Raw genomic sequence first — 26,993 nt, 5'->3', positions numbered from 1 at the left:
ATTATTATTTTCAATTATAAAACGTCAAACGTCAGATTACTTTTTTTTTTTCTCAACAATCCCCGAGCTAATTAAGTTGCTTACTTGATCAGATTCGTTGATATCTTAAGTAATAACATTTTTTTTCTTTTTTTTAATTCAGTGTAGATCCATTGGAATTCATTGCAAAACTCGTTGTTTATTTCTCGATATCGATTTGTTTTCACTTATTAATGTGCATAATGTTAATTTACATGTTTTATTCTTACGTTACGCTCGGTTATCGTCCGTGATAAATACTTTATATAATAATTTATTATCGGCACATTTGTTAAAAAGAAACGTTCGCAAATAATTCTCCTTCTTTTTTTTTATTATTATTATTATTACGAAATCAAGTGTTTACATCGTACGAAAGGGATTTTTTTTTTTTTTTCGAGAACACGACTATCGAATTAAACACGGGTATGGATATAATATTTAGGATCTGAAAGCCTGTATCTTTTCCCGAGATAAGATAAAACCCTACCGGATTCCGGATGTTATTCTGAAACTGGAATCGCGAGATTCATTAGCTGTCGCTTTTTAACCGGTCGATATCGGCAACCCCTTATCAGACTCTATCTCGTTGAATATCGATAGTTCTGATAGACTGGAACTACCTTCGTTCCAATCCTGTGTATTATCTTTATCATTGACAAATTTGAGAAATCCCCTGTTGATAAGGTATTTACAAATTGCGAAATCATATCTGAAATCATAATTTCTAATCGAGATACATTGATATTTTTTTTTATTTCACACTTGTCTCTCGTAAAAATTTGCAATTTTCCTTTATAGCAGCTGAATAAAGCTGCTACGAAGCTTCGTTTCACGAATAAAAATCCCCTTCCCTTATCAAAATCTTATCAGAATTATTGCAATTCTAATGAAATTTATTTTTCTTTTTGTAGAATTAATTTTAATCAACTTTCCAACTTATCTCGTGCTCCAAACTCATGACGTTTCCAATCATATTATTGACTTTATTATTTTTCAAATGTAAATAGGAAAATCAATTAATATTCCATTGCGAAATCTAACCTATCTTAACCCTAGATAGATTTTTCTAAAAAAAAAAAAAAAAAAAAAAAAGGAAAAGAAACATAATACAATAATAATAAATTAATTAAACAAGAAAATTAAATAACAGAAAAGAAAAATAGATTGATCGTAATTTTCAAAGTAATTTTCAAACAAATTGTCTTGTTGATAAAAAAAGATAAAAGGGATTAATCTCGAGCGTGGAAAATAAATTGACGTACACCGTCAATTTAATCGACCGTTCTTCACGTAATTGTCGTGGATCAATCGAGAGAAAAGCGGCGTCTATTAAACGCCAGTATTACCAAAGACAGTATCCAACATGGAAGGCGAGGTATCGTCTCGAAGAAGCAGTGGAAAAGATACGGCTGACGGACTATAAATAAACCGAGTATTTATATGCCTCGCTAATTGTCTATGACGATAAGGATCTCTTTTATTATCTTCTGCCTTGCTTCTCTGTTACTTCAGCTCCCATCTCATCCCTCGTGCCACCCACACCCCCGTCGGTGTACAATACATGTTAACTGTAATGGCACATTATCCTCCCGAATTGTTAAGTGTACACATCACCGAAGTTTCGTGAATTCTGTGCAATTCTGTGAAATTTATTAAAAGAATTTTGGATATTCGAATCTTAATTTTAATCAAGATTTTAATTTATTCAACTATTTTTGAATAAATTTTAGATTATTTAAAGCGAATTTCGAAAAAATTCACCGATTAATTTTCGATCGTCCGAAATTTAATTTAATTAATCCCTCAGCGATGATTTGGAATCCCAAAACGTTTTGAAAATTCGACCATACTACTTTCATCTAATTGGCAGGTAACTGTTCTTTCCACCATTCGAAACGAAATAGATAATAATAATAATAAGAATAAGAATACAAGACAAGGATGTAATAAACATAATATGTCATAATAAAGATAAGGTAGATAGAGTGCACCTCCGAAGCTTTAACGCTCGATAATAACAAATATCCATTGTTTCAAGCTGTGCTTCGAAGAAACTCGCGTTCCACAAAACGAAATGGAAGCCTTCGATCGCAAAGAAATCGCGCGAAAGATACGCGCAGCTGGATTATTTGACCGCGGTGTCCGGTCATTAAAGCGATTCGCGGCCCAAGTATATTGTTTTTAACGGACAGAGCGGCGGTAAAAAGAGCGGTCGACGATTCGAGAGAGGGTTAGAAACGTGCGATTCCAGAGCTAGATGTAGGCTAGATTATCACACGGCAAACGGGAAAAGCTCAATTTCCTGGGGGGAAATTGACGGTTACTTTTCACTGGACGAGGCAATGAGGGGACGAACGACTTTTTGATTTATTTTCTCGCGGGACGTTTTGTCGCATCGAGTCGATTTCTGCGAGCTTTTTCCGGCCACTGCGAAATATTTATCGGATTTTTCAACGCAAATTCGCGTTATTTCTCGTCGGTGTTGTACAACTCGTGATAAATTGTACGGTTAAAATTTTGCTCGCTCGGAATATCGAAAATTTTTATTTGTTCAGCGCGGTGTACCTATTTTGTGCTATCGAATAATCGATAAGAAAAATTTCCATAGAAATGAATCCCGTATTATTCCTGTTTACCAAGTGATAACGAGGTTTAAAAGCTCTAAATTACATCTACATCGTTCCATCGAGCCAGCGCATGGAACAGAAATTATTTAGAAAATTTTATACCCCCGTGACACACGATGAAATTCAGAAATTTTATTTCGAAAAATTCAACGAGCATTCGATAAGACGTGGCTGGCTCGCGTGCACGCAAAACGAGTATCCGAGACCGCGTATATTTTCTTCTCTAAATAATAATATATTACGAACCTTCCCCTTCGAACCCACTGGTAAAAATTCGCGTAAAACCTTCGACCCTGCGGCCTGTTCGTAAAGTATCGATCGAGGAAATTAAGCGTCATATATTCCTCGATGCACCCAAGTTTCCTTTAATTACTCCTCGCCACCCTAATCTCCCGCGATCGTTCGCATCGTTTTTCCATAAATTCGAATTAAATTTAAACACTGTCCCCGCTGTTAATGGCCACGTTTTCCAAGAAGTTTCGCGCGCAATAATACGCTTGATAAAGATATCAAAGCTCGATGGAACACTCGCTGGAATTGTTTCGCTCACGAGAGACACGGCGACGTGTTTTTGATACGTGTTACGAGAAAGTCCGTAGTCGAGGAGCTTTTAAAACGCTTCAACGTTTCTTGATCGTAATTGTGGTATGACGTTTAAATTGCGGCACAGTGGCAAAATCGTGGTGTACAACGGCGTGATTGCGCAGCGAGCTCGCATGCAACTTAATAGCACGAAATTTACGACGGATCCCTCGTAGCTCCTTGGCCGAACGTCCACGTGAATTACCATCACGACATTTCACGTTTAACGATAAATTGAATTCGAGAGTTTTGTCGATCGATCGATCGATAAATTTGCCGGGTTATACGATTTTCATTTCGATTCATTTCGATCCGTGTAGACGGTATCTCGAGGAATTGCCTCGTATTTTTGGAGAATTGGGGGAATATAATACATTGTGAAATTTGAGTTGATGGAATAATTTCGATAATGAATTAAATTAAGAAAAAAAAAAAAAAGAAGAAGAAGAACGAAAGGAAATTTCAATTAAATTTTTATTCTTATTCTAATTATAATACAAAATATATTTTTTATAATTTTCGAAAAAAATGTTCGAGAAAGTTTTAATTAAAAATTACGTAAGAGTGGAGAAACGAAATATCCTTTTTTTTTTTTTTTTCTGTTTTAAAATAATTTCACAAAAAGTAAGTTTCTTTCGTTTTAAATGGACCAAGTTGACTCGATCGTATCTTCTGAGAAATGTTATGCAGAAATAATTCTCTTGGATTTAAATTTCTCGAGAAAAGAAAGGAAAAAAAATATCGTTTATGGATCGTTCCATTTGTTACAGTGATATTATAAATACTGTATTGTGAAGGAAAATGGAAGGAAAGAAATCGCGGGATCTTTTATCTTCCCGAGATCGCGAACGTAGCTGAAAGCAATTTTGCGTTTCATAATAAAACACGAAGAAGTAGCTTAAGCGTTGCGACATACGGTAATAACGCAAGAACCGATCTTGCGTCTATGATGAAGTGTATCATGCAAACTTAAATACCAAACAAAGGGTATCCCGCGGATTAAACTGACAAAACAATCATATTCCAGGAATTGCCCAATCGACTGTTTTTCTCTGTGTTTATATCCCGTGTAAACATTGCTCGCTCTACTGCGCACCTTCCTTACCCGTCGTTGAACTCACTCGCGCGTGTGTCCTCCGAAAATCAACACGCTCGTCGAAGCTCCACGTCTCTCCGTGCTGGCAGAGGAATCGAATTTTGCTGATTTTTGTATTTGAAGGAAGGATTCATTTTTAAATCGGTGAAGTTCTTATTGCCATAAATCTTGGAGCGAAAGGAACGAAGGGATATTCGACGAGGATTGGAATAAAGGTATCGTTTATCTTTTCGATCCATAATTACATCTAATTTTCGAGATTCTTCTTAGACAGAATTTCTATAAAAGATAACTCTGCAATGGAAGATTCGCGTTTAATATCATTGATACGATATTTTGCGATATTTTGCAAAAATTCGTGTATAGCAATAATTCGAATTACTCGAATTCATAAGGATATAAATTAATTTTAAAAGGGGATCGTTTCTTCCAAAGCAGAATCGTCTTCGTTTTCTATTTTCATTGTCAATAAGAGAGAAACCAGCCGATGATGCGCGCACGCATACACACGGAGAAGGATCTCTCTCTCTCTCGGATCATTAGATCGCGCAATTTTTGCCCGATTGTGTCGAACATGAACGAGGCCTAATAGCTGTTCGCTATTTATCACGGTATCAACGAGCGGATGTTGAATCACCGATCATTTATCAAGCCACGTCTAAATCTCGCGAGCAAGTAGGCGAAGCGTTACGTCGTACTCTCGGTACGTGCAATTAATTATTAAATTCCGATTTCCTGGGATTTATCGGGAGGGGGGGGAAGGGGCTATCCATTGCGCTATCCATTGGGGAGAAACAATGTTTTCCTGCTAATTAAATTAAAATGCTCGAAAAGATTAGATTGAGATGGCGGTTGTGGTGGTGGAAGATCGCAGGGAACAGTGGGGCCATTGTTGAGAATTGTATCGGCAGGAAAGATATCATTTGCCACGATAAGGGGGGCAATTTTTTTTTTTTTTTTAATATTTTTCTCCCGTGAAATATCAATTTCAATTTAATTATCGTTTCGATTCGTCGAACTTGTTAATAAACGATAGATTTCAGAAATACCGATTTTTCAGCATCAATTTAATAAGAGATATTCGCTTCGATATCTCAAGTGGGATTTATTCAGTTCATATAGCATAGACTAGATAGATTTATCATCGTTCCTTTTATTATATTAAAAATATTATATTTATTAAAGGTGCAGGCATATCCATTGAAGCCTGGTTTAAGAATATAACGTATAAAATAGATTTTAATTACCAGCATATATATATATATTGTGTGTGTGTGTGTGTGTAATATCTGGTTAATATTCCAACAAATCTTTTTAATTATTATTTTACCCCTTTCTTATTATTTATTCGTGTATTCTTAAAGTAAAAATGACGTTTCAATCTTCGCATATAATTCATCACAATTCATTCACAAAGTACTTTTGTGAGACGTTATGATGATGATTTCGACGATATTTCCATATATATATATATATATATGTCGATGTATTAATTCGTCCTCAAGTCGTTTATCGTCGATTGTCTAATAAATCGTATCGAAACGGTGAAAATGTGAATTTTCTAGCCAGGCAGAGCCGTAAAGTCACGGATTTATTAGACTGCTTGAATTAATCGAAGGATCGTTACACATTGAGCCCGTGAAATACAATTCATTGAGAGTTTATGATCTTCGAAGTAATCCTTGGTCTACGTATTCGTCATTCTTCTCGGTTCGTGGATTCGCGTAATTCATCGTTAGCGTGGGACAACGATGCTAAATCATGTTTTCAAAGAAATTTCTTCTTCTTCTTCTTCTTCTTCTTTATTCGAGACGAAAAATGTAATTTTAATTTTGTGAAATATCGTGAATTGAAAGAAAATTGTTTTTCAGACATCGAAAAAAGAAGACGAAGTTTATTGTAAATTTCTTTATTTAGAGAAATTAATTTTGCAAACAATATCAGTAATAAATAAGTGAGTGATATTCTTAGCAAATTTCGGATTTAAAATTTCCAAAAAAAAAAAAAAAAAAATTTCGCTTTAATAGTCTTTAATAGTAAAATCTCAAGTATAAACGGAAAATAAAAATTCGAATATCGAAAATAAATATTAATCCTCCGTTCGATTCGAGCCTAGAATTAAAATTACAATAGTTTCTCGAGGAATAACAATCGTACGAAACGGTGCAAAGGTTTGGTAATGTGAGAGATTCGAGCCGAGTTCGACACTTTAAAACAATCGTCTGTGGCGGGCCAATCGTGGATCGCACGCGAAGACGTTGATACGATACGTTGTCGGGCAAATGACACGCCATGGGGTAACAACCCATGGTTAGTAATTAGGGTGGCGAGAGAGGATCATGGTGGTGGTGGTGGTTAACTGTGGCCATGCGGCACGCGAATTCACATTTTTTCCTCCTCGCGAGCTTTTCACGATCGCGGGCAAGTCAAGCAGGGGAGGGGAGGGGAAGGGAGGAGGGGAGGGCACGTTGATAAGCTCGGCTATCGAATTATTAATTATTAAGCTCAATATAGGGGATGATAAAGTGGTTTGGCACGTAGTAACACACATTTTCACTTTATTCGACGATAATTCGCTCGTACGATTTTTTTCTTTTTTCTTTTTTCTTTTTCCCCCCCTTTTTTTTTTCCTCTCTCCTTACGTGAAATCGTGGAATGAAATTTTACTACGAATTTTCTTTTGGCGTAACTGTAAAGAGAGAGAGGACGATTTAAGAGAGAAAGAGGGATGTGGAAAATTTTATTTAGTTGAAGTTAATGAAATAGACGTGATTTTAATTTTAAGGGGAATGAAACTTTTGATGACTTTGGGAAGAAAGCAATTCTTATTTGTGTCTTATTTCTTACTGTAATATTAAAGTATTATTAATTTTAATATTATAACAAAATATCGTAGATTTAATATAATAACTAAAATATATTTCTCTATAATTAGATAGTCATTATATCAAAATGATTATAGGTATTTCTGAGATCAGTGATGCATTTAATTAGAAGTGTCCAATCTCGAAGAGTCGGGAAACATATTTTATTTTAAGTAGAATTTATTTTTTGCGTTTCGTAAAATTGGGGTCAGGTAAAATTTTATTTATCTTTTAATTTTCTTGTTTTATGCGCACTGTAATTTCGTAAGAATTTATTGGCCAGCGAAGAAATGTTTATTGCATACGTGGAATTTACATGCAAATTGATCATATATTTCTATCGACTTTCTGTATTTTAAAAATTTTTAAATATACCCTGGTTACTTCGTGGATTAATTCGTCGAAAAATGTTTAATAATTAAAAATTTGTCTTTTTTGGAATTAATTTGCCGTATATCAATAATCCGCAGTGAGACAATAGAAATATACAGGAATTAAAATATCATATTATCTCATTTTTATTCTAATTTTATCTCCAAATTTATTTGGAGATCGAGATTTCCTCGACAAATTTTCATTTGTGTGCTCCTTTCATCGTTCCTGTTTTACGAATATCGTTGTTCACAGATTTAATTTAGATACTCTTTAATTTAGATTTATATCGAACGTCGATAGAAAATGTATCTTTCCGATCTCTTAGGTAAAAATTATTTAACTAAACTCGTTATTCGATCGATCTAATTATCGTTCGAATAAAATTATAATAGCCTTTGATCGTGACGATTAATTAGATTGAAACTTGATTAGGATAGTACCGATCTTCGATTTTAATAATTGATCGAATTATGATTCGAATAAAATTTAACCACCCTTCGAGCGTGGCAATTCATGAAAATATCGTTTTACCAATCTTTGATCACGATTAACAAAATTATCTATTATAATTGAAATAAAATTTTAATAGCTAGTCCCTATTATGAAAATTAAATAAAACCGGTGCCCGTATAAAATCTTATCAATCTTTACTTTAAAAATTCGATTATCATACGATTGATTAAGTAATAATATCTAATAATAGAAATTTCCTGACCTTTAACATTACTAAATGACTGTTGTTTTCATCATTAAAGTAATATTGAATGAAATTATATTAAAATACGGCTAAAAAAATTTAATTTATTTTTTTCATTTTTATATGAATAATCTTCTTTTAATTTTCCTAATAATTAAAAAAAAAAAAAAAAAGAAAAGAAGAAGAAGAAGTTACGTGCAAATAGCATAAAATTTTCTTTAATTAAATTACCAATTCCAAACGTTCAAACGCCAATATAATTCTCAAATCAATATCATTGCATACCAGTAATTTCCAACCTCGTGTTCCTTCTCTCTCCAATTACCAAATAGATCTAATCTTACGAACATGTAGATTCCTCGCGATAAAATCAAACGATATTCATCACTGATATTCATCGTATCTATCCTATTTTCCTATTATTAAACAAAAAAGAATAAAAAAAAAAAAAAAAAAAAAAGAATCGAGACCCCTGTTGAGCTACGATTTCAATATTAGCCAAAGATCGAGACTTAGATAGAAACATTAAACATGCGCGTCGAGCTTTCTTATCACGATCAATCGGGTTAACACGATGCTGCTTCTTAATTTGTTTACATGGCGCTCTTACCTGAAATATCCACCAGCCACGTTGCTTCATTACATTGTTTATACATCGCCCGTGAGGGGAAAACGTAATTTCTTCGACTTCCTCTTCCACCAGATTATCGAATTTATCTGGTATTACGTCCCCTCGGGCGATCGAGAAGAAGAGAGAGAGAGAGAGAGAGAGAGAGAGAGAGAGAGAGAGAGAGAGAAATGATTTTCCGACGTTTGTTTAATATTTAATAAGAGAGGGGACGAGCGAAAGAAAATTTAGATTTAGGTGGAGATAGAGTCGTGAACCGGGGCTAATCACGGCGAAATCTGTATAATTATAAGCAATATATTACCGCGAACGTTAGTTTTATTCAATTTACGCTCTTTTCGAGCGCGCTTTTAGTGTTTCGTGGATAGTTATTCAAATGAAGTGAGGATGAATTACGATTGTATTATTCGAATGGAAAGAATGAAAATACAGAGAGATACAATGAGTGGAAGGTAGAAGCAAGAAGCGGTCTTTTCTTTGGATATTATTTCATTTATTGATCGAGTACAACATTGTGGTGTAGTCTTGAATGGAAAAATTCAAAAGAGACGGGATATTTAAATAATTTTCAATTTGCATCGATGCAAACATTCACTTATAAATTTGCTCGATTAAATTTTTCTTCTTTGCATAGATTCAAGGCAGCACGATTCGATACAAAATATAACACGCGTTTCTCGAATCGAGAATTCAATTCTCAATTGAAATTACCATTTACCTTAGTTTCTAACGATCTCGTGAAAAAATTGAATAATTTTCATTTTAATATGCAAACGTTTGCCTCTAAACTTATTATTAACTTTTTTTTTTTCTTTTTCTTTTTTTTCTTTTTTTTCTTTTTTTTTTTTCGATTGCTATTTCCCATATCGTGACACTGCAATTATACGTACTCGATTACTTGTTTAATAATGGTGTATCGCCTTTCGCGTAACATAACATTCACTTTCAGTTCCAATAATTATTCCCCAACCCTTTTTTTCTAACACCACTTTTTCCCCTACCACTATCTATCCGTGTAACTTCCACCTCGAATGATCAAAGATCGCACGTCGAGTCGTGTGTATTTGCCAATCGAAATTCGATCTACAGGCTGAAATGCAATTTAATTGGCGTTAACCGTTACAGTTTCGCCGGCAATGCGACACGAATCAACGAGAGATATTTTAATTAATCGAGAGTGTCAACAACCGAGGGATCTTTATTGATTTATTGCGATCGATCCTCAACATCTCTTCCATCTCTTTCTTCTCTTTTTCCTTTTTTTTTTTTTTTGGAACGTGGATCTCAATTTTTGTAAATTACGGCTCGCGAATGCTGTTTCAAGCATCGATAATCGTGCTCGTGCTATGGAGTGCTCGTTGGTGTCGTTTTAATTCCTTGCAATTTTAAAAAGAATTTATACGTTTCTAAGAATGTTGAAAATCCTGAAATTGGGAAGATTAATCTTTTAAAAAAGATCGATGCTGTAAACAAATATAAAAGTTGTCTCGTTTATTAAGTTGTAAATATATTTCATGTGTTGATGAAATTTGCAAGGAAAATATTTTCCAGGCTTCTTCCATTCCGTTGTAATATTAATTTTTATCGATCCTTGCCCCATAAATGTGTACACACTATTATAAATCCTGTCTTATTTCCTGTTACATTATTTAACCATCCTTTCTATTTTATTCATTCCAGTAAATCCATCGTGCGTTGCGTATAAATCTCCAATAGGAAAAGGAAAGGAAAGGAGAAAGAGAGAAATAATAATACACCATCAATATTAAATTACGCGCGTTGAACCAGGAACTGAACAACAAGCTGAAACATAATTAAAGAATTTTAATCACCTATTTTAATAAGAACAAACGAATCATAAGGCTTGGTTGCTTGCTACCAACGAGTATCCCGCAACAACGAGGCCTTAATCTCATCGTGCACATAATTCTAGCCCTCGAAACGCAAAAGAACGAATCAGAAATACAAACCGCTCGACCGTCTTACAACAACAAAGAAACTTCCTCCTCCTCCTCTCGAACAATTTTTCATTTTAACAAGAAGTGCAACAATTATCCGCGGCAAGGCCCGTATCAGTTGCTCTTTTCAGGGGAGCAAGAAAATATATAGGGTGGAAAGGGAAGAGATAAAGGAAACGACGATAATTCTATTTCCATTAGATTATATATAGGTAAACCCGTAATTAAAACGATCTCACGAGCTGTGCGATCTATCGCGCCATCTACGAAAAAAACCATCGAACATGCTAATTATGATTTTTTTTTTTAAATTAACACTCAATAACGTACATCCGTGTTAAGGAGCACCGCATATCTCTTCTATCCAGACGCGTAATTTTCGGGATTTCGAGCCGATTACATCCACGGTTCATCTAAAAATCTAATTTACAGGGGGATTAATGGAAGAAGCGGCGGTGGAGCGGCGATCGAGCGAGTAAATCGTGGATCGATCAAAGGTTAAGTGGATCGGCGCTGTTGTTCCCCTCGTTACAAGAGAAACGATGGATTTTCTTTTGTTCGAAACGTGGTGCTTCATCGAACGGGGTGGATAGTAGCCGTGAATTTATTGAATTTCTTCGCGGCGTCGAGGTGTTACATTTTCGAGAGACGTTGATTAATTATTAATTTGGATACACTTTCGAGTATTGTGAGCAAAAATTTAAAAAATAATATTCGCGTTACAACGTTTTCCTCCTCCTCCTTCCTTTTCGATTCGAAAAAATAAAAATCGTTTTACACAATTTTCTTTTCAATACAACAACGTCACGTAATCGTGATAACGAGCTAACGATACTAATCACTCGATTCTAATTTTCCAGAAATCAAATCACGACTGTTCCCCACCCGTGTCGTATAACGAGAGTCCCTTATCGAGGCTAGCTTTTTGCTAGCCAGTCTTCTGGAAGAGTGGCTTCCTCTTCCCATGCATTACGTTGCACCAACCACCCCCGGAAGGGTCTCAGGCTTCTTAATGCCGGCTATACGTAGCCAAGGATTGCACGCGAAGGTATTAATATATAATTAACCGGCCTGGTTGTAGATCGTATCTGAAAACCTCCTTATCGGGCAGCAGGCCGCCGATACCAGGCTACCCATATTATGCGAAGACTCTTTACGTGGCTTCGTACCTCGTTCGACGAGCTGCCTCTGCATCGCTTGCGGCTTTTTTTTTCCCCCCTCCTCCTTCTTTTCTCCTCTTCTCTTTTCTCTCGTCCACCACGTAGCTCTTCCTCTCGTGCCGTTTTCGTACGTCCCGAGTCATTTTTCTCTCGTTCCTCCTTTTGTCGGTGGTGTTGGGATCCTCCGACGGAACACGAGCTCGTGTTCCCGCTTCGAGGAGGATCGAACGAGGATGTTTGTGGAAAATTGCTATTACTACGGGGATGTGATTGGAGGTTGTTTTTACGGAATATTTACGATGGTATCTCTCTCTAGTTAGAAATGAATATTGACGCGTTGTATTGTTGGATCTTAAAATGGAGAGTTGTAGTTTTCGAGGATAGTATTCGGTGATGTTGAAATTTGTAAGGATGGATCGATTGTTATTTGATGTTATATACGTTATCGATTTTATAAATTTTAATTTGAAAGGTTTTCTAGATCGAAATGTTGGAAATTCAATTTTACCAAGAGAGATTATTCGATTGGAGTGTTGTATATATCTAACCGAGTATTTTCATATTTAAGGAAATTATTTTTTTTTTTAAGAAATCGATGCGTTAAAAAGATTTTGGTTACTTATGCGGTTATTAAAGTGGGATGATGTCGGGTCGATTAATCGGTAATTCTGAGGAATAGTTTGCGGTTTCTTTGTGAATTTGTGATTTATTGTTACATTATTCCGCGGTCTTATTTTCATTGTACCGGTTTCTAGTGGGCGTGGATAGATCGTTAGCTTGTAAAGCGTCGCTCTAATTAAGTTACCAGACTAATGTCCTACTCCGTCGTTGTACAGGATTGTATCCGGAGGAATTTTATTTCTTCGAAAGAAAGTTGAATGTTCGTTCTCCGTTAGTCTTTCCTTTTGATGATATCGTAAATTTAATGTTCATTAAGGATATGTATTTGTTTTTAGAGATACTAATTGTTTCCTTTCTCTTCATTTATTCTTTATTCGTTGTATTTTTATTAATTATTTCGCTATTTAAGATGTTAATCTTTTGTATCAAATTTATAGAATGATACAAAAATATATTTGTAAATTATTTTAGGAAGAGTATAATTTTTATTATAGACGCGTGTGTGTAAATAACAAAATTGGTCGCATCGTTCGTGAATAATAAGACACAAAGAGCAGGGCATAACAAGCATTCGATCGATACAAGATACGAATAAGATTAATTATTACAAGTAATGCATATCAAATTATATATAAAAAAGATCAAATTTCCTTTATATATCAGAAATTAAAAATAGTTATTAATCGAATTAAAAATTCAAATTGGCAAGAATAATTTTTTCAATAGCTCCATTTTATTATTATTCGATTATCACGAAATCCACTATTTCTTTTTTTTAACAATTCGTATTTTGTATCGTTAGTACATGGTTAACACATTGTATTCCATTGAAATAGGATACTCGTATCCTACTTATATTATATTTAACGGTTAATAAAAGGTAGCCATTAACCGTTAATTAAACTGAGCCGACTGACGTTGCTCGCGAGACAACTGGCTCGCACCTGTCGATCGAGAATAGTTTCGTTTCTCGTAATAACAACTCCTTGCGGTGTGTGTATTTTTTAATTAACTTCCTTTAGCTCACGAAATATCGCCAACGTGTTTGTTACAAGGTGTTGCGTGTCGCAATATGTTTCACATCTAGATCAGTTGTCATTCGATCGTCGATAAGATTCCGACGATGGAACCCATTAAATCACCACTGTTTAACGCGAGAAACCGTACGAATTTCTCGATCATAAATTTCTGCTGGCAACTGTTTTCCTTAATGTCCGATACAATTTAATTGATTTAAGGAAAACGTTCTTTTTTTTTTTTTTTTTTTTTTTTTTTTTTTTTAATCATCGTTTCAACGAGAAGGAGAAATTTTCGAAAGAGAAAATTACCAAGCATTGTTCAAATTTTTACTACACCTTTCTTTTCTCGATTCCTATTCAAAAAAAAAAATCATTTTTACGAATTTTTAAGATTTCGTTAAATTATAAATTTCAATCTGTTCGATATCTTAAAAAGAAAAAAATCTTAAAGCCACCAATCGCGTACGAAAGGAAAAAATTTCTGAATCCAAAAGAAGGGAAAAATAATTTAATCTTACAATAAGAATTGGAGAGGAAATTTCTGAAGAGTTGCAAGTCGCAACGACGTCGATCCAATTCCCTCGCTACTCTGGATATTTAATTTAAGATCGTCCAAGTCGAGGCACGGAGAGTCGTGCATAGGACGAAGGGAGAAGGATCGTGGAGGGGTTGCTGAGAGGGTTGGAGGGGCTTGGTGAGGGGCAGTGTAACCGGGCGTCAGGAGGATTGATGGCGTCTAGATGCAAATGCAGTCAGTCTGGCACGCAAGCAACGTATCCACCTACCGACGCCTTATGCCAGTTAACGCCTTACAGCTTAATAATCTTGTTCGTTGTCCTCCTCTTCTTCTTTTCCCCCTTTTCCATCCTTCTCGGCTTTCCTCCTCTTTTCTTTCATCTGCTAATTTCACCGCAATTTTATTCCCTGGATCTTTTTTCTTATCTTCCAATAAATTACTCAACTTCTGCCCGATACCACCACGCTTCTGTCTCCCTCCCTCTCTCTGTCCCTCTCTCTCTCTCTCTCTTTCTCCGCGTTAATAATTTTCTTCGCTTCTCTCAATTTTTGTTTCGTTCTCCCTGTGCCTGTAATAACTTAATATTTGCTACTTTTTGTCAATTCTTATGGACATTTTATTCAACGTTTTAATTCTTCTCTTTTCTTTTTAATTTTCTGAATTTTTCTCTCTTCCATTAAATCTTAATTTCTTCGTTCCTCTCACAACAACTCTTCTTCCTTCCTATCCTTTCATATTACCAATTTTTCTTTTTTTTTCTTTCTTCTTTTCAATTTGCTTTTCCAAACTTCTCCTCCTCTATCCCCTCGCCTCAAATTTCTCCATCTCAAGAACAATCCTCTCTCCTTTTCTCTCTCTCCACCCATCCTCTTCCCCTTCCCTCTTTTTTCTTGTTTTCGCCAGAACCCGTTCCATCTTCCCCTCGCACTTTATCACTCTCTCTCGCGCCTGTTAAACCGCTTTATTAGCCCTCTTTTCCCGGGATGCCCCCCTTTGGTGGCCCACCAGGAGTCTGATCCAGGTGGAGGTGGAGAGATGATCTAACGTGCGAGGGTCCACCAGTTCGTTAAATACAGGTGCAATTAAGTTTATATTAATGTTTTCGGGTGGATCTCGGGAGAGATAACGCGCGACCCCGTTTGGATGGTACACGGATGGATCGTAAGATGGTTCAGGTCGAAATTAATCGTCCGACCTATCCTTGGTTGGCGGCTTCCGATTAAAATATTCCCCGTTAAAACACGGCAAGTCTTCTTTCTCTTCTGTTGAGCCGTTTTGAATAACGCTCGATGTATCTTTCGTTCCTCCTCGTTTCGCTTACTCTGTTACGGTGTTTATGAATCTTTGTTTGGAATATTATATACGATAAGATACATACGAGCGCTTAGTTAAACAGGAAGGAAATGATTTATTTCAATTTTCATTGTGTGATTGTTTATTATTGTTTCGATGTTAATTTTTAGGTATTAAGTTTAAGATTTAAAATTTTGATAAGTTCGAGGGGAGCGTGTAACTTTATGGACGAGTAACATTGAGTAAAAAGTAAAGCAAGGTATCATTGCGTTTGAATAATTATAATTGTAATTACAATTATGCAACGTCATAAATAATACCGTTCAAAATTCAATATGTTATTCATAACGCGATATCGCGAAATTATTCTAGGGAAGCATTATTCGAATCTTGAAAATTAACATACGAAAATCGATCTAACATCGAGTCCCTCTATTTATTCCTTTCCAATCTATTAAAAAAAAAAAAAAAAAAAACAACTCCATCCTCGAAACTTCTAATACACCACTCCTCTTACAAATTATATAATACTTACACATTAATACCTTCTAGTTAGACATCATTAAATCGAGGCTAAAATTCACGCTCATCTCGAGAATGTCCCAAAATGGTGGCAAAGTGGTCCCAAATACCGAGAATCAAGGATGAACAGCTGTCGATCGCTTAATTCGGCTCGTACCTTCTAATTGTAAGCAACGCACGAAAAGGAATTTTCGCAGAGCCTGTAATTTATCATTATAAATCAGTGGACGGGCGTGTTGAGGGGTTGGGTTTTTGGCGGGAACGGGAGGAGGAGGAGGAGGAAAGTTTCGTGCCTGGTCGCGGTGGAAATTCGTTGCATCCTCGTTCCTTGGGCAGAAAGTGGCGGTCTCACGGGTGCCAGAATGTCGTTCCTAACTCTAATGACGTCGTTGACTCTCACTTAACAAGAGACTACCCTCTAAATGGAGGGTTGCGTCCTGCAGCCAACGGCCGCTTGGTACACGCCAACCCGGTGATTACGGGACTCGAATTCACTTCTAAATTACATCCGTTGTAAATGCTGTTAAAGTAACTATTTTACCAGGGATCCACCATGCACCCTGAATTTTTGTCCAATTGGCCTACTAATCGTTCGATCCACCGTGAATTTCGGCGATTTTTCGAAGGAACGAGCGAGAGATATTTCGAAGAAGGATGCACGGTTCTCTGTTTCATTTGCATTTTTTTTTTTTTTTTTAATATAAAACGTGCCCGATCTTTTATTATTCAAAAGTTTAAAGATTGCCTCTTGGAACTTTCTATTTCATAGAATCCTGTCATTTATCCAATCTTGTCACAATAGATTTTCACCCTTTGATCTACATTTTATATTTAATAGATTCGTGTCTAATTTCTATTACATCTTTGAAATCCAAAAAGCTTCAAGCTTCAATTAATACGATATAAAAATTGGCCTGACTTATAAATATATACCCATCATAAGGATATTACAAAGAGTTAGATCATCGTTACCATATCAATTTCAAATCCATCTATTCGAATTCGTCATCCCCAAATATTCGAAATGGAAAACTGATGGTGAACAAGATCCATCTGAAAACAAACTCGACAAGAGTTCGGGAGAGATATTTTTCTTTTTTTTTTCCAATTATCGTGCAACGATGACTCAAAGTGGTGGCTCGATTAAAATTTTTAATTAAGAATCGTCACGTCCAGCGGGTTACTTTATTAATCCTCGTACAATGTACGCGATATGCCGTGCCGGCCTATTAAGTTTAATGTCATTATAAAGGTGTCAAGGCACGGCATCGAGCCACCGGTTAAAATATTCCACGCGCGTTTCTGTATTCGGCCACCGGTTAATTACGCTTTAATTGCACCCTGCTTCGCCGCCGATCATCGTTTCCTTTCATTAAGGGGTAGAAAGCCGCGCGATTTTATAAGAGATATCAAAAATCTGAAATTTCATCGATCTCGTGCCATTATAAACTTATTATTGACACGTTCATTCGATTCGTCCATCTGGAACTCTTCTTAGTTGTTTGGGGGAATTTATCGCAAGATTCCTTGCACGGGCAAATTATAGTTTTTTTGGATAGCTGCTAATGTTTGCTTTTTGTAATTGAATTTGTATTTTATTCATTGGAGGATTATTAATTCTGAATCAAAAATTGAATCAAAAAATTTGACGATTATTATTACGCGATGGAATTTCGGCAAACAACGATTAATTTGAATTTTCAAAGAAATCGTCATCGAAGTTTCGAATAATCGGGATCTTTTGTAAGATAAATTCTTTGATCTCCGAGATAATTTCCCTTCCCACGAATCAGTGCATCCGATGAAGGCTTCGAAGCAGTGTTAAAGTTAGATGCTGATAATATTTCTACAATTCCTGTTACTTGTCCGTGATTGATGAAGAGAAATTAAAAAATAAAAAATTGGCTAGTGAATGTGTAAAAATCGGATGGCTGTGGTGGTAAGCTAATTAATGTAATGTAAAAGTTATGTAATAGAATTTCTACACGGCTTGTTCTCGGTAAATTATTGCTTCTGACATGGACAGAATTTTTGTACATGCTTCAAATTACTGCTGAAAATATTACTAGTAAATTTTCCATAAATTCTGTAATTCTGTTACTTCATAGCAATTACACGAACTGGCAAGGTGGTAGTTTGATGGTAAGAATATTCAGTTCTTGGGTATTTATTTCAATTTCAGCTTCTGAAAATTAAGGCTTCGAGGTAGCTATTATTTTCTACGTTAATTTGATAGTTAATCGGTACTTTGATCCTAAAAGGGAAAGCTTAGCGAACGTTGAAGTGCAAACCAACTTTATTGCGGATCTTAATTGCGGTAATGCCTAGTCTTTTTATACTTAAACATCGAAGCATTCCTTTTCCCATCGGACAAATTTATAAAACACATTCGTATCGTAATATCCGCCTAAGTTGCACCATATTAAAAATTTGCACAATTTAGTTAGTTTTCTCGGGAAATTGAGACAAAAATGAGTGGATCGAGATCGGAACCTTTGGAACCCTGGATTTTTTAAATTTTATTTTTGGAACTCCGTGTTTCGACAATAAACCAGGGGGGGAAAATGAACAAGATCAGAACCTGTTGATGTAAATCAACGACCGTGTATCAACATTTTAGACCATTCATTCGTACGTTGATTTAGTAATTTCTACTAAAATCAATTTTGTACAAATTTTCTCTTGTCAACCGTGTTTTCACTGTTTCACCACTCCAATCACTTTCACGCGTGAACGAAATATGCATAAAGATAACAACGTATTTAAGAGAGAGAGAGAAAAGTAAGTCCGTTTAATCGGATCGAGGCGGCCAATTTTGGAAAATTCTATTACACGATGGAGGACAATTTCGCGAACACGTTCGGGTAAATAGCTTCTTCAATTTTCGTTGCGTGGTGTGTAATTGGCGGTCACACGTAAAAAGATAATAGCAGTGACCGGTGAATGAAAATTTGAAGGCGCCGACCCCTTTTAACAATTGAACGATATTAATCGCGCAATTCATCAGGATTTCGTGAAAAGGGGCAATTTCGTTTTTTATATCGGGGGAAATTAACGTTTTCGTTGATGCTTTTAAATGACAGCCCACACACATTCAAGACTCTTTATGGACGCGTTATTACGGTTAATGCGTCTGACGGAAAGCGAGAGGTAATCATTGTAATTTCCATCACGAGCCCTGGATCTGGATACGTTCTCGAAACGACGACGAAACCGAATCGTTTCTCGCTTCATTCGCGGGAGAGATTTCCATTGACGCATCGTGTGCCTCTTTTAAAGATGGCGTTACAGCGTGACGATCGAAATGAAGAAAATTGGGACGGTCATAACGATGATAATAAATTTTTTAATAAGAGGAGAAAGTTTTAATACGTTTAATATATATATATATTTAATAGAGTACATAATGTAAAATTGTTGGGAATAACTTTAATAATTACGAAGAAATTTAATTCATTTGAATTATTATTGGATCTATTCGAGCACGAGCCGAGAAATTTCGTTTGTGAATCGTAATTTTGATCGTCACCTTTGAATAGGAATCTTTGATGATTCTGATTTTACAGAATAATCCACGATAATCGGTATCTTTGTTGTTAAATTTCGATTTCATCGTGTGAAAATTAACTACAAGTGTATATATATATATATGTATGTAATTTTAATTTAATCGACGCTTGTGGAGAGAAATCCATGAGCCATTATTAACCAAAAATTGAACACAATTCCTCCGAAACTTTCCTTCCGAATCAACCTATTCTCCGCTCGAATCGCGAAACGAATCGAGAAGTACTTAGAAAGGCTATAAATATCCCGCTCGCTCGAGCTAACCTAAAAATTCGCGATAAAAAGATGGCGCATCGAGTCCTCGAGTAAGAAACCTAACCTAAAAAAAAAAGAAAAAACCAGTTGCAAAGGGAGAAACGGCAGAGATCCCGATATCCGCAATTTCGAAGCGAGGAATTACGAAAAACCTGTATGGAAGCCGGCGTAGACGTTCACGGTCCAGGATCGAGGATCGATTATTATTATATACCCGAGGAGGACTATGCGAGGATTTCGTGCGCGTTTATGGCGGTCAACGGTGTGTACGCGACGGCCGGCTTACGTTCTTAGCGTGGCGTAATTGCATGATGATACGTTTCGGCCATGTTGGGCCCCCTAACGACGCACGCGACCCTACACGCTGCCCTTTTTCCCTTCGAAAACCGCCGATGTCTTGTTTCTCGGCCGGCGTGGAAATGGAAGCCAGACAGGGCCGGCCGAATTGGCACCAATGACCAAGGAATCGGTACTTAATCCCTATTGGACGGCGCATTCCTTACCGGTAGCTTCTTTCCTTTTCTTCTTCTTCTTTCTCTCTACGTTTCTTCTTTATTCCTTCTTCTATAATCTGGAAATCCCGCTCGTTCTTATTATTATTATTACACTAGAGAGATGTTAATAACAGTGACTCGAAACGCGTTTATTCCGTTTTTCCTGGCCAGCTCAATTCGGCCGGGTTAAAACTTTCAACCTTAACTCGTGGCTGGATCTTCTCCTGTGGATGGATTTTAATGGATTTGTAATTCGAGTAATTTTGAAGTTTAAACGGGACTCTTGAATCTTTGAAGAGCGTTATTTCCAGGCCAAAGCGTATAAATTAACTCATTAACTCATGAAAAAAGGGAGAAAGCAAAATTTCGAATCTTGCACTACGAAAAGAAAAAAAGAGAAGGGAAAAGAGGCGGTTTTTCACGAGAGTGTGCCACCGTGTACAGCTGAATCGTCCACTTATTACAGATTATCAATAATGAGAGGATCGATCGATATCCATTCTCGAGGAGGAAAGAGAGAGAGAGAGAGAGAGAGAGAGGGAAAGAGTGAATTAACCGATGGATAAATAGCATCTAATTACGCTGATTAATGCTCGACTGGGCGATCTTTTTTCCTCTTCCCTTCCTTTCTGCCTTCTCCCGTCAACGACGAGACACGGCCGATTCGCGAACATTATCGTCGATTGGTAAATCTTAATTGGACAAGGGGATACCAAAAGGAGACTGGGCGAGCCTCGATGACCCAAGTTGCAATAAATAGCAGCTGGACAGCGTCCGTGTGTTCTTTCCTTATGAAAAGAAATTTATATTCGTGACACGTTTCGCCGCGAGCACGCTTTTAATCTTTGGACGATCGCCGAGAATTATCCTATACCGATTTCATTTTCCATTGTTTCGGATTCTTTGTTCTTTCGCTGAATAAGATTCGATTGTGTGCTCGGTTGATGGATTGCCGCATTCATCGATCGAATGTGTAAGAAGGATAAGAATTATTATGCCCGCTGTTATTTATGCACGATTGAATTTGGAATAGAAATTTATTGATATATTATTGTGATATTATGCGCGTAATTAATATATTCTTCGTAACGAATAATGATATAATGATAAAATAATAATTTTATTTTATCTTACAATGAATCACAAATTTATAAAAAATAAATTAATATCATTTGCGAAATTGAGAAATTAATCAACTTCTCCTTTCATTAATTAAATATCGTTTATTGCTCGATTCATTGTTCCGCGAGATTGAATCGAAGCATAAAAATCGCGAAGCATAAGTAACAAGATCATCGTCGATTAAAACGATAAAAGGATAAACCGTGAAATCGTTCATTCAGTGTTTAAACTCTTACTTTGTAACGCTGTCCATTGATAATCCCCCCCCAAAAAAATCGTCTGCGCTTGTATTCGCTCGTAATTCACTCATAGATTCGTGAGATGTTTATCCCGATTACGATGAAAAGGAAGGAATGCCTGTAGAAATTGGTCGTTTCGCGCAAACGATCGTAGAATAGTAAGAAGCAATCGCATTCAAGAATTATTAACGAAACCCGCTGATTATCCAAAGTGTCTCCTTTATCTATTCATCTTCGTAACACGCGTATAATAAAACCGTGTTACACGGTAATTCATATGCATCTTTTTTTCCTCATCTCAGATAATACTAAAAATCATCGTAATCCTCATTGAACGAAGACATTTCAATCTTTTAACGATCACCCCTCCCGGTATCGAATTGCTTCTCGCGCGCGATGACAATTAGCTTAAACGTGGACTCAATCATGGTTGAAACAAAGGAGAAGGGAAAAAAAAGGATAGAAATGATAAAAATTATGGGGAAAAAAAAAAGAAGAGAAAAGAAGAAGAGAAAGATACGATGAATGGCACGAAGCTCGACGAGTTAGGAGTAATAAATTACCCTTGCATTAAAACGATGTTGGCGCCGAAGGATAATTTGTATTCATAATCCGTCATAACACGGCGAAACTCGTCATTATAAAGCGACTCCTCGAGTTTCCTGTGACAAACACACGGCATTACGGCTGCTTAGATCTTTTAAGTGCACCCTCCGGAGTAGGGGATACGCCAATTTTCCAGGACCAGTTACGCCAACGTGTAACTAGGAAATTATTACACACGTGAGAATACGTGTGCACACGCACGCGTGTGCGCGGGTACGGTTAACATTGTAGGGGATCGAGGACTCGTCGATGCAGATTTCCACGTAAATAATCCCTCTCCCTCTCCATATTTTTTTTTTTTCATCCGTGGAAATAAGCGTAAGGACGCGTCTCGAATGTAAAATTATACGTGGTCGAGAACAGCCGGTTCCGAACGGAGGATGAATTTCTTTTCTATATTTCTTAAAGGGGAAAGTGACGCGTCGATATTTTACTTGGTATATATATATATATATAACTTTATGGAAATTCATGCAAAGGAAAGTGTACACGTTTACGATCGTGTGAATTTCTTCACTCTTTTTCCTTTTTAATCTGAAAAAATTTAAATCAAGATTTCTTCGAACGTTCCTTCATCCTTCTCCTTTCTCTTTCTCTTTAGGAAAAATTTTAATTTTATTCGCAAAGAACGAATGCGTGCATTCTTATATTTATTTACAAATCGAGCAAGATTGAGAAACACTGTTTCGAATGGAGAAACGGGATCCGAGAAACATCTCAATCCATCTATGAAAATAATTAAAGCGATCAGGATGGATCAGCTGGAATCAAAGGCAGCTATCGATCCGGTCGAGGATGCAGCAAAAGTCGGTCGACAGTAATGGCGTCTGCTCTCTGGTATAATCCTCTCAATTACGTATTTTCTTTCGGCCGGCCAGCAAACGAACGGTCGATTCGTATTCTTAGATTAAATCGAGAGATACCATTTACGGAAGCGACGATTACGGGACGATCGGTCGATCATTGTGTCCAACGCCGATGTCACGCTTCGACCGCGCTCGAATTAACCGAGTCATTATCCTCGTGTCAGGTTCATTAACGCGGCCGGCCACATTATCAGCGAGGTATCATCCTCTTCCTCCGAAAGAGGGAGGAAAGGAGGAGAAATTCTGATTCGGGACGAGGATAGATCGAGAGGACGATCAGAGGTGGACGCGAAAATTGTTTAACTCGTCCTCTCATAAATTATTTAACGCGCTACCTGCGCCATCTATCAACTTTGATACCCGTTTCCGATAATAATACCGTGCCACGTACGCGATGGAAGAAAAATTACCCTCGTCAGCCTTTCCGCCGATCTACGCGCGTTCAACGTGCTTCTCAATTCGTTTCGCGAATGTAAAGTGATAAAGGTGTGTGTGTATGTGTGTGTAAAGGTTGGATTTTTGAGTTGAATATCGCGTTTGTAGGAAAATTGAATTTATGGAGATTAAGATTAACACTTTGTCGACTTTTTTTTTTTTTTTTTTACAAAGAGATAATTAGGGGGTTGGCTTCGATAGAATCTTGAAATGAAGTTATGAGGTTGGAACTTTAGAAATTAATAATTCTAATAAATTGTATTATTTTTTTTCTTGTTGGGTTAATTTTTCTGACCAGGGAATTCCTTCGAGGGATATTGTTAAATCGACGAAGATTTAACACGTTATGAGGTTTCCAAGATCTCTTATAAACTTTTTATCAATTAAATTCTCCTATTTCTACCGATTCTTTTGATTCGATAAAAATTTTATCGAAGATTTTTATCAAATTCGCACAAAGTCGCAATAGCGAAGCCGCGTAAATGTAAACGGATAAACATGTCAACTCGATTTCCTTTCCAATCATCCCGATCTCGAGGAACGTTTCGTCTCGTGCTATTTCATTTCCTGATCGAGATAACGGCGGCCTTATTGCCGAGTCAATCATAATTGCCGATCTTTTTTCAATTCCGCCTCTCCTGCATTAGCATACGTATCAGCTCTTGTATGCTCGGGGAACGGAGAGATGTCTGCCAAAACAATCGTGGATCCGCAGATCTTCGGCCCGGATAAGGGTTGGAGGGTGGACGAGGGTCCTCGTAAAATCACTGAAATTCCATGTTTATTCAATATGCCCGGGATTCTGTTTTCTGAGACTTATCTGAGAGACGATTGGCCGGGATGATACGATGCCTCGAACCAATTTCGCGACGATAAGGCTTCAATCTTCGCTCGCCTCTCCCTTTTATGTGGAGGTCTCTCTCTCTCTCTCTCTCTCTCTCTTTGCGATTACTTTTCTAAAGAAACGTTGAATTGAATCGAGAGGATGCAGATCTCTTCCTCGTATATAAATTTCTCGAACAATTATTAATTGCGATTCTTCGGTAAAAGATTAGTTAAAAGTTTCTCTTAGGGTAATTAGGGAAAGTCCTAAGTTTTCTAACGTACAGGAAAATTATTAAGATTTCTCGAATAATTCGATAAATGATGTTCGACGAAGGTTTCGAGCATCATTTGGGTGAAGGTATGGCGATTGATTCTTCACACGTCCTATATTTTTTCACTTGGAAGGAAACCATTCAGAGGAAGAAAAATTCATTCCAATTGAACGAGTGGCTCTTCTTTAAACAACACTTTTCTTCAAAATCTTCGTGATTCTAACGTGATGCATACGTTCAATTTCAGGTTGCGATGGGGAATCGGACGAAGGTGGAAGCAAGAGGCGAAGGAGCAGGACCAACTTCAATAGCTGGCAACTGGAGGAATTGGAACGGGCATTTCTCTCGAGTCATTATCCCGATGTGTTTATGCGAGAAGCTCTGGCTGTGAGACTCGAGTTGAAAGAGAGCCGCGTAGCGGTAAGTACATGTATTCCTTTTACGAATCCCTGAGGATGTAATCCTTCTTGAGGGGAAAAAAGAGTGCAATCCGATTCTTTGAAAAGGAAGCGAAGGGTTGAAAGAATTTAATGGATCCGTGGAATTTAACGAATTCGATGGTTATTAAAAATATTACTCGGGGAGATGCGAATAAAATGGTTCGTCAGATTCGTATAGCGTCAACCTTTCTTAAATTAGAGAGATTCGAAATTTATTGAATTCGAAATCTGAATTGACGATTGAAATTAAATTTCGTTGGAAAGAAATTGGGGAAATTGAAAGTAGCTACATTTTCCCGAGAAAAGGGAAGAGACAATGTTGGACTCTAATAAAGATAAGAACCCTAAATCGCTTAAAGGTAAAATTTGCAAAATTTGGGGAAATTAAGAAAATTCGAAAAAATTTAAATTCGAACGAAATTTCCAATTGATAAGATGGAGGAATTTATGAAAAAAATTTCGGGTGGGGGGAGGAGGGGGAATAGGAAAAAGTGCACTTTTATCGCGACCTGATTTCACGTTTCGCGTACCATTATCCGACATCCCAGATCGGCCGTTTCGATAGGCGAGAATTTATAGGCGCGTACGCCGTCATTTTTCGAGGGTTGATGCCCGACAGACGACACGGGGGCGGTTTGATCTCGGTGCCTTCGGCCCTCGAGCTGCTCTCCCGAGGGTAGTTAGTCCATCTGCTCGATTCTGAGTGCGGTTACCTTACCGTCCAGTGTGTTGGAGGGTAGTAAACCGAGGAACATCTATCCCAAGGACTTCGACTCGTCGACCGTGTCCATTTGAATAATGAACTGATTTTTATGTGGACGCCATTGTTCCTTTCTAAAACGTCTCTGGAAAGAGTTTCGAAAATTACCTGATTCTTTCTTTTTTTTTTTTTTTTTTTGTGAAATTATGGAATGTTTATTCGGATCTGTTAAAACATTGTAATATCTGGTATTAATTTTTGCTATTAATTCGAATTTAATATTATTTTATTTTAATGAGTTTTAATACTAGTTGTTTCTTAAACTTTCTTAGACTTTTCTTTCTTAGAATACGTAACGATTTCACAACGTAGAAAATATCAATTTCCACATTTACATAATTAAATGCTTTCTACTTTTGTTTATTTATTTTTTCTAATTAAATAATAATATAAGTATCTTGATATTATTGCAGTGTAGCGTACGTGTATAATAAGACGTTCCGTGCAAAGCAACTATTTGTCAGCCGCGAAATCGATTTGGCGAGAAAACATTTATTTCTTGCTAATTTTATCGTTTTATAAAAGAAGAATCTCCTCCTCTCCTCGTTTAACGTGTCTCCGTCTAACATTAAGTCGTGGAATAAAATATAAAAAAGCGAACGATATCACACTCTTAATTTATTCTTCCGGAAGCTCGATGACCGGATAAATCGGCGAACCACGCGAATCGTTTTCCGTGAAAGTCGTGGAATTGCATGTAACTGAAACAAAGAAAAAAAAGAAAAAAAAAAAGAAAGAAAGAAAAGGAATCGTACGCGTTTTAACATCGGCCTTCATGACTGGTGCTCGTTTTTCACGTTAATCACTGATGCTTCTCGCTTCTAATTGTCAGACCATATTTTTTAAAATCATTCACGGTGGTTCCTTACACATTATTTCCTCGCAAAAAACACATTGCATTATAATGAAAAATAGATTTTCTCCTTTGCAAGTGAAATTCAGGATCGGGAACGTATATCGTTCACCTTCGAATTAAATTCCACGATTAAATTTATTCCTGCTCTCTTTTTTTTTATTGTCTTTAAATCTTGAATAATATTCTCAGTTGTGAACGAAGTTCGTTTCGAAGCTGGTTGCATTCAGTTGTTTGGTGGAAAGATTCGCGATTAGTTAGAATTGTTAGCATTATAAA

At 36.6% G+C, this 26,993-nt stretch overlaps 1 protein-coding gene across 1 annotated transcript in view; it reads left to right on the top strand.

Annotated features, from left to right (window-relative positions):
- Positions 1 to 26,993, top strand: part of LOC100866774 (uncharacterized) — a 47,251-nt gene that overhangs the window by 11,412 nt on the left and 8,846 nt on the right. The window contains exon 2 of the mRNA XM_003694992.4: positions 24,909 to 25,081. Within this exon, the coding sequence (XP_003695040.1) occupies positions 24,909 to 25,081 (173 nt within the window). The remainder of the gene's footprint in view (positions 1 to 24,908; positions 25,082 to 26,993) is intronic.

The sequence above is a fragment of the Apis florea genome, unplaced genomic scaffold (assembly GCF_048593485.1).
Source record: "Apis florea isolate Af1SG1 unplaced genomic scaffold, ASM4859348v1 contig_3791_pilon, whole genome shotgun sequence".
Classification (NCBI taxonomy): domain Eukaryota; kingdom Metazoa; phylum Arthropoda; class Insecta; order Hymenoptera; family Apidae; genus Apis; species Apis florea.
This window is presented reverse-complemented; position numbering and strand designations above follow the sequence as displayed.